This window comes from Polypterus senegalus, chromosome 11 (assembly GCF_016835505.1).
Source record: "Polypterus senegalus isolate Bchr_013 chromosome 11, ASM1683550v1, whole genome shotgun sequence".
NCBI lineage: Eukaryota > Metazoa > Chordata > Cladistia > Polypteriformes > Polypteridae > Polypterus > Polypterus senegalus.
The window spans coordinates 55,149,037-55,163,313 of record NC_053164.1 but is presented as its reverse complement, the minus strand read 5'-3'; the positions used below and the strand labels follow the sequence as shown (position 1 = coordinate 55,163,313).

At 38.3% G+C, this 14,277-nt stretch overlaps 1 protein-coding gene across 1 annotated transcript in view; it reads left to right on the top strand.

Annotated features, from left to right (window-relative positions):
- The window catches only part of LOC120538553 (scavenger receptor cysteine-rich type 1 protein M130), a 54,370-nt gene that overhangs the window by 19,679 nt on the left and 20,414 nt on the right, over positions 1-14,277 (top strand). Inside the window, exons 4-5 of the mRNA XM_039767948.1 lie at positions 2,739-2,807; positions 2,883-3,191. Of these exons, the coding sequence (XP_039623882.1) occupies positions 2,739-2,807; positions 2,883-3,191 (378 nt within the window). The remainder of the gene's footprint in view (positions 1-2,738; positions 2,808-2,882; positions 3,192-14,277) is intronic.

Genomic DNA, 14,277 nt, shown 5'->3' with positions numbered 1-14,277 from the left:
GAACATTTTAAAAATAACGTAACATGACTGTCAATATACAGTATTTGTTTTGTGAGTGTTACTGAGTGTTGCTGTCATCAAGGATTTGATTATCATTATTTCTTTCAATCAGGTTCGTATTTGTAGGATGTGTTGTGTTCAAGTTACATTCCGTGTTTGTCAATCGTTGTAAAGATGACAGGTTTCATTCATCGATTCGTTTCTTACTGCATCAATAAACAGCTCGTCTTCTTCTTTATCTGAGACCTGACACACTGCATGCACGGGTTTTTTACACTGTCTTCCTTTAGCGGGACATTGACTTTTTCCACCGTGTGCTTTGTTTCCGCAGTAGCTGGATTTATGAATATGCTTGTATGTATCAGACGCTTCATATTTTTTGCTGCCTTTTCAATTGTGTAATTCGGTTTTGTTCAGCTCTTTGGAACTGTTGCTTTTATCTGTGCACTGCGCCAGTTCACGTGAGCCTTCGGTGTACATGCATCGAAGGTTCCCAGCTGTGCTGGTGCCATCTCGTGCTATGTCCATGGCTGTATTTAATGTTACCTTAGTCCTGGCACTTAAAACTTTCTCTCGCAGTTTCGCTGAGTTTGTGTCAAACACCACCCTGACCATCTCATCTTCCTCTCCATAAGCACAGTCCTTCACCCGTGAATATTTAGTGGAGTTTGCTATTGGATTGCCGCTGACGGACGGCCTTATATGGGCAGGCACTAAATTACAAACGCCAGCGCAGCCTGTCTATGAACTTAATTTAAAGTGTAGGTTTACATTGCTTTGTTTCAAGTAGCAGAACTCATGAATATGGTTGTATATGTCACTCGCTCGCTTCTTATTGTTTCGCTGCCTTCTCAATTATATAATGCATGTTTTCTTCAGCGCTTTTTTGAGGTCTTCCTGGTTTTCTATGTACTGCGTGATTACGTGGGAGGCGTGATGATGTCACACGAAACTCCGCCCCCACGGCGTTCAAGCTCATCTCCATTACAGTAAATGGAGAAAAACAGCTTCCAGTTATGACCATTACGCGTAGAATTTCGATATAAAACCTGCCCAACTTTTGTAAGGAAGCTGTAAGGAATGAACCTGCCAAATTTCAGCCTTCCACCCACACGGGAAGTTGGAGAATTAGTGATGAGTGAGTGAGTGAGTGAGTGAGTGAGTGAGTGAGGGCTTTGCCTTTTATTAGTATAGATTTGTGTGTATATATGTGTGTGTATGTATATGTATGTGTGTACAGTATATGTAGATATATATGTATATATGTATATATATGTGGATGTATGTGTATATATGTATGTATATATATATGTATGTATATATGTGTATATGTATATATGTATATATATATATATATATGACAGCAACACTCATCACTCACAACAGTGACAAAACAATTACATTGACAATCATGTTACGTTATTTTCAAAATGTTTTCTTTTCTTTTTCATTGCTTCTTTAACACTCTACTTCTCCGCTGCAAAGCGCGGGTATTTTGCTAGTATGTATATATGTGGGTGTATGTGTGTATATATATATATTGTAATACAGAGGCAAGAATTGTTTAAGGTTTGGGGTTTTAGCCCCGTATACTGTAACAAAATGTTTCGTCAGTCGTTTCATACAAGAAATCAAAAGACACTGAAGGGAGAAAGGACGGACATTTTATGGAGGCGGACCGGACATTGATGTGAGGAATGCTGGGATAGTCGTGATGGATTCTGGGATTGTGACGTCATCAAGGGTCAACAGAGGGGTTGAATAGACCCGGAAGTGTATGCTTCCTATAGCCGTCCAGGCGTTGTTTACGGCTGTGAGGTTTTGGACTTTCTGAAGAAGGAAAGAAAGACAAGTTAGTACACTGCTGTCGACCCATAAAGGAACGTTTTCCGAAGCAAACCGGGTCGATCCGCTGTTCCTCAAACACTCGTGCGTGACAATATGTATGTGTATATATATATATATATATATGTCTATATGTATATATGAACATATGTATGTATATGTATATATGTATATGTGTATATGTATATATACAGTATGTTTATATGTGTGTGTATATATATATGACAGCAACACTCATAACAGTGACAAAACAATTACATTGACAATCATGTTACGTTATTTTCAAAATGGTTTCCTTTTCTTTTTCATTACTTCTTCAACGTACTACTTCTCCGCTGCGAAGCACGGGTGTTTTGCTAGTCATCAATAATTTTAAAGTGACTCAGAAATATTCAAAGGGGATAAGTGTTCTTCTTATAAATAAAGTGTTGTTTTTTATCTTTTGAATATTAAGAAAGCAGCCATATATCCAGGGTATGCCTGAGCACTTCATAATCATCCATTGGTGAAATCTCTCTGAATGACAGCTTATTCAGTAAACATTCTAAATTCACTTGAAATGGTAGAGCAGGTATAGTTCTGTCTATTTTATTATTATATTTGTTGAGTCAGACTTGTTGTCTTATGGGTGAAGGCAGTTAATTCTAAGCAACAATGACTTAAAACATAAGGATTGTTTAAACAGATGCAATAGCTTTTATAATATACTCATTGTCATTATATTTCTCAAAATTCACATATTAAAATATAATTTTCAGGCATCATATATGACAGATGTCTTTGTTCGCGATCTAGGAATGCACCATAAGCACCATTGTGCCTTAAATTAAGACTTCAAAGGTGAATATAATACAGTCATGGCTAACTTTATCTTTCCATTTAATGATTTTCAGGAACGATTAAAGTCAACACCAACAAGCAAAAGCCCTGTTCAGAGGACCTCACTCAGAAGCACTGCACAGGTGAGCTCATAATTTTTTAAGACACACAGTAAAGTGAATCTAAAACAAATTAATGACCCTGGGTTTCTGTTACAGAGCCCCTAGAATTAAGACTGGCTGGAGGAACTGATAACTGCTCAGGGCGAGTAGAAATAAAATATGGAGACACCTGGGGCACAGTCTGTGATGATGACTGGGACCTTAAGGATGTGAAGGTGGTCTGTCGACAGCTTCGCTGTGGAGACGCTGTGAGTGCAGAACTGGAGTTTGGAGGTGGAAGTGGTGTCATCTGGCTAAACAAAGTGAAGTGCAGGGGAACTGAAGCTCACTTGTGGGACTGCCAACATGAACCCCTGGGAAAAAATGACTGTGTACACAAGGAGGATGCAGGAGTGAAGTGTACAGGTGAGGAAGAATGTGGTGTACATTATAATTACAGTTAATTTTTTTCCTATATTTTACTGGACAGTCTCATAGCAGTGACACAGATACACAAATGTATACTATAACAAAAATGTTCAAAACTGTATTATTTGATGCAAAATGACATTTCTTTTTAAAATAAACAGTGCTAGAGAGGTCCATAATAGAAGATTAACTATTTGAGAAGAGGCAAGGAAAACAAATTGTGATAATTAATAAAAGGGAAGGTGAAAACAGCAAAAAAATACTACCCAACTAATTTATTTTAGTTAAGAATTCAAAATTTGTAAGCAAAGTGCAAAGAAACAACAGCAAGAAATAAAAAAGGATGGTCTGTCTTTCTAATGATTTGGCCAACTGAGCACATTGTTCCAAGAGAATGACTCTTGAAAGTTTAAATCAGCTCGTGAATCAGTCATCATCATGGCCAAAAAATTCTGACCATTCCCTTAAAGTTCATTCCTTCTTTTTTTTTTTTTTTTGAAATTTCGTTAATTTTATTGCAATCATTCCATACAAATCAATCAATTTTTACAAAAAGTAGGATTGAGAACAAGTCGACCACCACCCCTGCGAGAGAGAGCAAGGCCAACGGAGTAAAACTTAAGGCTTGTAAACATACCTAAATTGATGAGTTTGATAAGCCAATAGAGATGAATGGAGAAGAAAAAGAAATACAGAAATAATTGCTTCCTCTGGGCTTTAAGAGCTTATTCTAAAATATTACTGATTAGATCCTTATGGCGTTATTTCAGTGCCACTATTCTGAGCACACGTAAAAAAATATTGAGCGCACGTAAAAAAAGATTGCAAGTGCAAGTGTTGCATTTTGAAGAGAAATTTATTTTGAGCGTACAAAAGCTGAATTTGAGTGAACAAAATTCATTGCTGCGTGCAAAAAATGTATTTCAGTGTTTGCACTTATCCATATACACACACACAATAGCACCCCTCTCGCTCAGTTTTTCATTTGCGCTTGCTCGCAATGTGTTGCTTGCGCTCACAACATTCTCTGCTGCGAGCGCTCAACTCTCTGTACACCGTTATAAGTGTGCCACAAAACCAACCAATCACAGACTTGGTTTCAAAAATTCTGATTGGCTCTTACGGTCTCCAATCAGCTCGCTAGCTGCTGCATTCCGGAAACAGTCAGTTGGCATGGTTGTATAATGCAACTACATTATACTACACCAACGATAGTCTTAACAAATGATATATTTTAAAATAAAATAATTAAAGATATTATCCGCAAATTGCGGTTTAATTGAGTTTAGCTGGATTTAGCTACATTTCGGACTGTTTCCGGAATGCAGCAGCTAGCGAGCTGATTGGAGACCGTAAGAGCCAATCAGAATTTTTGAAACCAAGTCTGTGATTGGTTGGTTTTGTGGCACACTTACAACGGTGTACAGAGAGTTGAGCGCTCGCAGCAGAGAATGTTGTGAGCGCAAGCAACACATTGCGAGCAAGCGCAAATGAAAAAACTGAGCGAGAGGGGGTGCTATTGTGTGTGTGTATATGGATAAGTGCAAACACTGAAATACATTTTTTGCACGCAGCAATGAATTTTGTTCACTCAAATTCAGCTTTTGTACGCTCAAAATAAATTTCTCCTCAAAATGCAACACTTGCACTTGCAATATTTTTTTACGTGCGCTCAGAATAGTGGCACTGAAATAACGCCATAGATCCTGCCATGTTTTGAAAAAAATCTGTACAGATCTTCTCACTGAGTATTTGATTTTTTCCAGTTTCAAATAGTATAAAACATCAGTTACCCACTGACTTAAAAGAAAAGAGTTAGGATTCTTCCAGTTTAGCAAAATAAGTCTGCACGGTACCTCATACCTTGTTGTACGCAAGTTCTCCGCTCAGTTTTGCAGACTGGCGGCACCCAGCATCAAAGCAGTGCTACTGTTCCTGTGTGGTTACTGTTTATTTTCCTGACGCGGCTTTATAAATACACTGAAACTAACAGCATATTGTTTATTAGTGTAATGCATCTGATTGTAATTAACTTGTAACAATATAATGGTCCAGGGAATGGCCATAGTATTCCAAATACCATAACTGCTTTAGCGTTGTTACTCTCACTGTACCTTCTTCTTCTTCTTTTTCTTCTTTCAGTTGCTCTCTTTAAGGGTTGCCACAGCGGATCATCTTTTTCCATATTACTCTCACTGCACCACTCGGAGTATTTATATGACTGTATCTGAGTGGGGAATCACAGCAGCAGCTGATCAGAAAGAGAATTATCGGTATACAGCATCAAGCCCATGCTGCCTCAGCCACGGCAAAACGTTTCAAAGCATTTCCTGTACAGACCTCACGGTTCAGAAACAGTTTCATCCCAAGAACTTTAAAAGTACTTAATCAATTGCTCCTTGTAGAACTGTTTGTACTTATAAGTACGATTACCCCACTGTAAACTTGCACTACAGTTATAATATTACACAACCTGCGTCACTTTATAAAGCGTGTATTTACATATGATGACAGTATCATTTGTAAGATGAAATGCAGCAAAATATGTTGATTATATTATACAGATAAAACTTTAACTTCATTTAAATAATCTGTATTGCTAATAATTAAACATGTGAGGACACGGTGCCGCTGCTGTATATTTGCTGAGACTGGCGCAACACTGGAAGTAGAGATGGATAGAATAATTAAACACATACTATGAAGATATTTCAATGTTCTTAAAAGTTTTGAAGAATCGTCGTTGTAAGCTTACAGATGGGTTAACGTCTATTACAGAGCTGCTTGTGTGGCGATTGGGTATTTGGGGAAAGAAAAGTAAGGACAAGAATTGAAGGTTACTACATTTGAAAGAGACAGTACTGCTACAATAAATTATTTCATCGAAGGTCCCGCGCATGGTGCAGCAGCATCTTGTGTGAGACATGAACAATCACTGCGCCATCGTGTTCTTAATAACATGCTTTCATTCCAATCATCATGAAAATGATATCACGTATACATCTCAGTATTTTAATTATTCAGAGAGCTGTAATATCACAAATGTAATGGATTCTGTGTCCTGTCAGAGAAAGAGAAAGAATGGAAGCACATAGTGATTCACACATATACAGCACATTGAAGATCAAATACAAAACAAAGCATTTAACATGCTACTTTAGTTACGATGGGATTTGAGAATCTAGTAAATTAAATGATTTTAAGATGAAGTTTATGTTCTACTTTAATGACAAAATAAACTATGTGATTAAAGTGGATATTTCGAGATTGAAGTCGTGCTTTTTTCCTACTCTGTGCCTTTTTTTTTCACTGTACCCTAAGCTTCCATCTAACACTCAGACGGTGGGCTACGTCTTGCCTTTTCACGGCGAGTTTGATATGTGGCAACTTCTTTTTTATGTCGGCCACTGTGCGACTTTGTGAACTTGAGCTTGTTTCTCCAACACGCTATGTCACTCGATCAGCTTCCTTTTGTTGATTATACCACTGTATAAACCAACAAATAGTATGTTTTTCTTTGCCTCCACTTGGTATTCGCTGAAATTCTTATATTTTTCCGTCTTGCTGTTGCCATTGCCTTTTCACAGAATGCTGAGCTTAAGGTCTATTTATATTGATTTGCATATTCAAAGATGCTTAATTCTGGGAGGAGATGGGGCAGGACAGAAGACGCGTGCACATGCGTTAGTTTCCACACTGATCGGGATTTAGGGAGTGGAAGAACACGGAAGTTGGAGAACGCACAGATTCCTGCATCTGGAATTTTCTGTGTGTAAGCACATTTCGGCTTTTGTGCTTACGTCATGTTATAGTGCGAATTCTACGAATGGCATTATACATGAGGCCCCAGGCCTGTGTATGTTCATCTATTTGAGTCCAGGTTTTTATAGCTTGTATGTTTGCTGCCCAGTAATAAAACTGGAAGTTAGGTAGAGCCATGCCACCTTTTGCCTTTTGTCTTTGTAGGGTCGCTCTTTGGATACGTGGATGTTTTGAATTCCAAATAAATGAGGTTATTGTTGTATCTAATTGCTTAAAAAATTATTCATTGATGTATATTGGAATGTTTTGAAATAAAAAAAGGAGCTTAGGAAGAATATTCATCTTAACAGTGTTAATTCTTCCAGCTAGAATGAGATGAAGGGTTGACCATCTATGCAAGTCTTGCTTAACTTTTTCCATGCAGATGGCGACATTTTGTTGATAAAGAGCTTTATGTTTACTTGTGATGTTTACCCCTAGGTATTTAAACTGTTCTGCAATGATAAAAGGTAAGGTGTCTAATCTAATATTATATGCTTGAGAATTCACTGGAAAGAGTACACTTTTATTCAGATTAATTCTGAGCCCAGAGATCTTTTGAAATTCTGTGAGTGCTGTTAAGACTGCAGGCACAGAATTTTGTGGGTCTGATATATACAGTACCATATTATCTGCATATAGAGAAATTTCCTGTTCCACTCCTTCTCTGATAATCCCCTTTATCTGATCAGCATTTCGACAGTGTATTGCCAGTGGTTCAATGGCGATTGCAAGCAGCAGCGGTGACAAGGGGCATCCTTGTCTGGTACCACATTTTAGTTTAAAGTAGTCTGAACAAATATTGTTGACTAGCAAAATACCCGCGCTTCGCAGCGGAGAAGTAGTGTGTTAAAGAAGCAATGAAAAGAAAAGGAAACATTTTGAAAATAACGTAACATGATTGTCAATGTAATTGTTTTGTCACTGTTGTGAGTGATGAGTGTTGCTGTCATATATATATATATATATATATCTATACTAATAAAAGGCAAAGCCCTCACTCACTGACTCACTCACTCACTCACTCACTCACTCACTCACTCACTCACTGACTCACTCACTCACTGACTCATCACTAATTCTCCAACTTCCCGTGTGGGTGGAAGGCTGAAATTTGGCAGGCTCATTCCTTACAGCTTCCTTACAAAAGTTGGGCAGGTTTTATATCGAAATTCTACGCGTAATGGTCATAACTGGAAGCAGTTTTTCTCCATTTACTGTAATGGAGATGAGCTTCAACGCCGTGGGGGAGTTTCGTGTGACATCATCACGCCTCCCACGTAATCATGCAGTACATAGAAAACCAGGAAGACCTCAAAAAAGCGCTCAAGAAAACATGCATTATATAATTGAGAAGGCAGCGAAAACAATAAGAAGCGAGCGATTGACATATACAACCATATTCATGAGTTCTGCTACTTCGGAAACAAAGCACGATGTAAACCTACACTTTAAATTAAGTTCATAGACAGGCTGCCGCTGGCGTTTGTAATTTAGTGCCTGCCCATATAAGGCCGTCCGTCAGCGGCAATCCAATAGCAAACTGCCACGGGTAAATATTCACGGGTGAAGGACTGTGCTTATGGAGAGGAAGATGAGATGGTGAGGGTGGTGTTTGACACAAACTCAGCGAAACTGCGAGAGAAAGTTTTAAGTGCCAGGACTAAGATAACATTAAATAAAGCTATGGACATAGCACGAGATGGCACCAGCACAGCTGGGAACCTTCGATGCAAGTACACCGAGTGGCTCACGTGAACTGACGCAGTGCACAGATAAAAAGCAACAGTTCCAAAGAGTGCTGAACAAAAACCGAATTACACAATTGAAAAGGCAGCAAAAAATATGAAGCGTCTGATAAGCATATTCATAAATGCAGCTACTGTGGAAACAAAGCACACGGTGGAAAAAGTCAATGTCCCGCTAAAGGAAGACAGTGTAAAAAAAACCCGTGCATGCAGTGTGTCAGGTCTCAGATAAAGAAGAAGAGGAGCTGTTTATTGATGCAGTAAGAAACGAATCGATGAATGAAACCTGTCATCTTTACAACGATTGACAAACACGGAATGTAACTTGAACACAACACATCCTACAAATACGAACCTGATTGAAAGAAATAATGATAATCAAATCCTTGATGACAGCAACACTCAGTAACACTCACAAAACAAATACTGTATATTGACAGTCATGTTACGTTATTTTTAAAATGTTCCCTTTTCTTTTTCTACCTTTTTTAACACACTACTTCTCAGCTGCGACGCGGGTATATATATATATGTATATATATATATCCCGCTCTACATACTCGAATAATGGATACTTTATTCGCCATCACACATACACACATATACATACATACACACACATATATACACACAAATACATATATATATATATATATACATACATACACACACACATATATAAACATATATATACATATACATACATATCTACATATTTACACACACAGCTATTTCAGTATCAGTGCAATACGCTGTTTGTTAAAACGGTTGACTCCCGCTCTTACGTGCAATAACAAATCAAATCATTCAGTTGTCTTTGCTCATATGTCATTTTAGAGCTGGATGCCTGGCATCTTTTTTTGGCAACAAGTTCGTTTATGTTTGGTGTGAGGTTCTGTGTTGTGGAGATTCTCAGGATGGATTGCAGGTGCTCATCAGTGAGGCGACTCCTGTGTGCTGTTTTGTTAGTCTTTATCACTGAGAAGAGCTTCTCACACAGATATGTGCTACCAAACATGCACAAGGTTCGAGCCGCATGTAGACGGACTTTTTTTGTTCTTCAAAGTCACCAAAGCGCCGTGCAAACTCAGTGCGCTCAGTTTATCAGCAAAGTGCGATTTGGGAACACCGTAGTGACGACTTGGTTTAACATTACTTGGCAACAGGGAAAGTGGGGCAAGTTGCACTGGTGCATTTGTGTCTCCCATAAAAGCAGCTTCACTTGAAATCACTTTGTGATTGTGCACGGGTAAAAAGTCCGCTGAAGTGTCAGATTCTTATTTAATTCTTCTGCTTTCTGTATCTTCTGCATTGCATTCAGGTTACCCTGATGTTTTGTCTCATAGTGCCGTCTTAGATTAAATTCTGTAATTACAGCCACATTAGCTCCACAAATGAGACACACGGGTTCAGTAAACATATACTCAGCCTCCCATCGGTTTTAAAGGCTCTATTTTCAGAATCAACTTTTCTCTTCAGCATCGTGTGAGCTAGCTTCGCAATAACTTGCAGCATCATAAGCTAGACTTGATTAACGCGTAAGTGTTGGCAAGGCAGCTGAAGCGCTGCATTATGGGATCTGTAGTTTATTGTGTTACCAGCGCTTCATATACCCGGCCATTAATAACAATAATACAGTATATAAAATGATCTCACGGGCGGATATAATTACACGCCGGGCGGATGTGGCCCGCGCCCTTGAGTTTGACACATATGGACTAAATAGAACTTGAAAAGATATATTTTTTAAATGTGATCGCAATTCAGATAGAGTTGACGCGCACTACAGCCTGCATGCCTCAATAAGTCATCCTCCCTCGCTCTTACTTTTTACCGCTCATCTAATGAATACACTGAGTATGGCTTTACCAAAACAATCATTGATGGCGAATAAAGTATCCATTATTCGAGTATGTAGATCGGGATATATATATACATATATATATACCCGCGTATCGCAGCAGAGAAGTAGTGTGTTAAAAAAGCTAGAAAAAGAAAAGGGAACATTTTAAAAATAACGTAACATGACTGTCAATATACAGTATTTGTTTTGTGAGTGTTACTGAGTGTTGCTGTCATCAAGGATTTGATTATCATTATTTCTTTCAATCAGGTTCGTATTTGTAGGATGTGTTGTGTTCAAGTTACATTCCGTGTTTGTCAATCGCTGTAAAGATGACAGGTTTCATTCATCGATTCGTTTCTTACTGCATCAATAAACAGCTCGTCTTCTTCTTTATCTGAGACCTGACACACTGCATGCATGGGTTTTTTTACACTGTCTTCCTTTAGCGGGACATTGACTTTTTCCAACGTGTGCTTTGTTTCCGCAGTAGCTGGATTTATGAATATGCTTGTATGTATCAGACGCTTCATATTTTTTGCTGCCTTTTCAATTGTGTAATTCGGTTTTGTTCAGCGCTTTTGGAACTGTTGCTTTTATCTGTGCACTGCGCCAGTTCACGTGAGCCACTCGTGTACATGCATCGAAGTTTCCCAGCTGTGCTGGTGCCATCTCGTGCTATGTCCATGGCTGTATTTAATGTTACCTTAGTCCTGGCACTTAAAACTTTCTCTCGCAGTTTCGCTGAGTTTGTACCAAACACCACCCTGACCATCTCATCTTCCTCTGCATAAGCACAGTCCTTCACCCGTGAATATTTAGTGGAGTTTGCTATTGATTGCCGCTGACGGAGGCCTTATATGGGCAGGCACTAAATTACAAACGCCAGCGCAGCCTGTCTATGAACTTAATTTAAAGTGTAGGTTTACATCGTGCTTTATTTCCGAAGTAGCAGAACTCATAAATATGGTTGTATATGTCACTCGCTCGCTTCTTATTGTTTCGCTGCCTTCTCAATTATATAATGCATGTTTTCTTCAGCGCTTTTTGGAGGTCTTCCTGGTTTTCTATGTACTGCGTGATTACGTGGGAGGCGTGATGTCACACGAAACTCCGCCCCCACGGCGTTCAAGCTCATCTCCATTACAGTAAATGGAGAAAACAGCTTCCAGTTATGACCATTACGCGTAGAATTTCGAAATGAAACCTGCCCAACTTTTGTAAGGAAGCTGTAAGGAATGAACCTGCCAAATTTCAGCCTTCCACCCACACGGGAAGTTGGAGAATTAGTGATGAGTCAGTGAGTGAGTGAGTGAGTGAGTGAGGGCTTTGCCTTTTATTATTATAGATACAAATTGAAGCTTCTGGATTGGTATGCAATAGTTTGATCTATGTTCAGGTCAAACTCAAATTTCTCCAATGTAGTAAAAAGGTATTTCCATTAAATCATGTCAAATGCTTTTTCTGCATCCAATGATAATAATATTTCTGGGGTGTTTGACTTAGTTGGTGAGTATATTACATTAAACAGGCATCGAAGATTTGAAGATAAGTGTCGACCCTTGATAAATCCAGTTTGATCTTGTGATATTACTGAAGGGAGCACTTTCTCCATCCTTCTAGCTATGATTTTTGAGAGTATTTTAACGTCATTATTTAAAAGTGAAATTGGTCTGTATGATGCACATTGTAATAAGTCCTTATTTTGTTTAGGAAAAATGGTGATTAATGCTTGGCGAAAAGTTTGAGGAAGAGTTTGATTGTCTCTGGCTTCTGTAAATGTTGCTAATAGGAGGGGAGCTAGCTGAGCGGAGAATTTCTTATAAAATTCTGCAGGGTAGCCATCAGGGCCTGCTGCTTTCCCTCCTTGAAGTGACTTTATAGCATCTAGTAATTCTGATAATGCCAGAGGTTTATCCTCCACACTAAAAGTGTCTATTTGTGGTATCTGTAATGTATCCAGAAATGCATTAGATTGTGTGTTGTCTTCTTTAAACTCAGTAGAATATAAGGATTTATAGTAGTCTCTAAATGTGTGCATTATATTTTTGTGGTCAATGATTTTGTCTCCATTCGTGTTGGTGATTACTGGGATTGCGTTGCGGACTTCTTGCTTGTGAATTTGTTGAGCTAAAAGCTTATTAGCTTTCTCTCCATGTTCATAGTAATGATGTCTGGATTTATAAATTAGTTGTTCAGTTTCTTTAGTTGTCAAGAGGTTTAGTTCTGAATGCAGAGCCTGCCTTTTCCTATGTAGAGCCTCGCTTGGAAGCCTGGCATGTTCTTCATCTATTCTAGTAATTTCGCTTTTTAGCTCTGCTACTTTCTTGGTTTCTAATTTATTTCTGTGGGAAAGATATGAGATAATCTGTCCTCTTAAGAAGGCCTTAAGAGTTTCCCAGAGTATTCCTGCAGAAATCTCTGAGGATGTATTTGTCTCTAGGAAGAAACTGATTTGTTTGGATATAAATTCTGTACAATTCTCGTCTGCTAATAGAAGCGGGTTGAGACGCCATCTGCGAGGTGAGTGTGTGGGGCATAGTAACTTTAGCTCCAAGATCAGAGGTGCATGGTCAGAAATAACAATAGCATTGTATTTGCAAGATTTAATCGTAGGCAAGAAATTATTATCTATAAAGAAATAATCAATTCTTGAGTAGCAATGATGTACTGGTGAGTAGAAAGAATATGTTCTTGAGTTTGGGTTTAAAAACCTCCAGGGTCTGATAAGTTGTGATCAGTTATAAACTTTGTAATTATCTTTGCAGTGTTAGATGTCGTCCCCCCTGTGATAGAAGTCCTATCTAAGAGTGGATTTAAAACACAATTAAAGTCCCCAGCCATTGTAATTTTATGAGTGTTCACATTGGGAATGGATGCAAATAAATTTTGTATAAATTCCTTATCATCGAAATTAGGTGCATAAGCATTTTACAGTTAGATAGGTTACCCATGACCATCACATATCTCCTTTCAGGATCCAATACTACATCTGATGCTACAAATGAGACTGTTCTATGTATGAGAATTCCCACACCTCTAGTTTTCTTTGTAAAGCTAGAATGGAACATTTGGCCAGTCCAGTCCTTTTGCAGCCAGAACTGATCCTTGCTTAGTAAGTGGGTCTCCTGTAAAAATACTATTTTAGTGTTTAAACCTGTTAGGTGAGAGACTACTTTCTTTCTCTTTAATTTGTGATTCAGGCTTTTAACATTCCAGCTCACAGTTAAGTGTCCCATCATGGAGACATTGATTCTGAATTTTTGATGTCATTTTATAGTCTTAACTGGAAGTGAGACAGCTTTAACCTTAATTTCCTATTTCCCCAAGAGTTATTGCCATGCAGCCTATTGTTACATTGGTAGTTATAATTATAAAGATTAAAAGGATAGATTAGATATAGATATAGCCTGCTCTCTTTCTCTCCCCCCTTAACCCCCCACCCTTCCATTTTGCCTCCCCATGTGAAGCTGGACCCCACTTCACACAGTCACAGTCCTCTGACATACCCAGAGACAGAGCACTTACAAAGCAAAACAAGCCCCACGCGTGTTTTAGGATTAAAAAATAGAGATATCTATTGCCAATATAGTTTAAATACTATATGCCTAAAACATAATCATTAACAAACTATGAACTTAAAATATATATAATCTTCAGCAATCTTAATGTATTAAGATAATAAACCCGG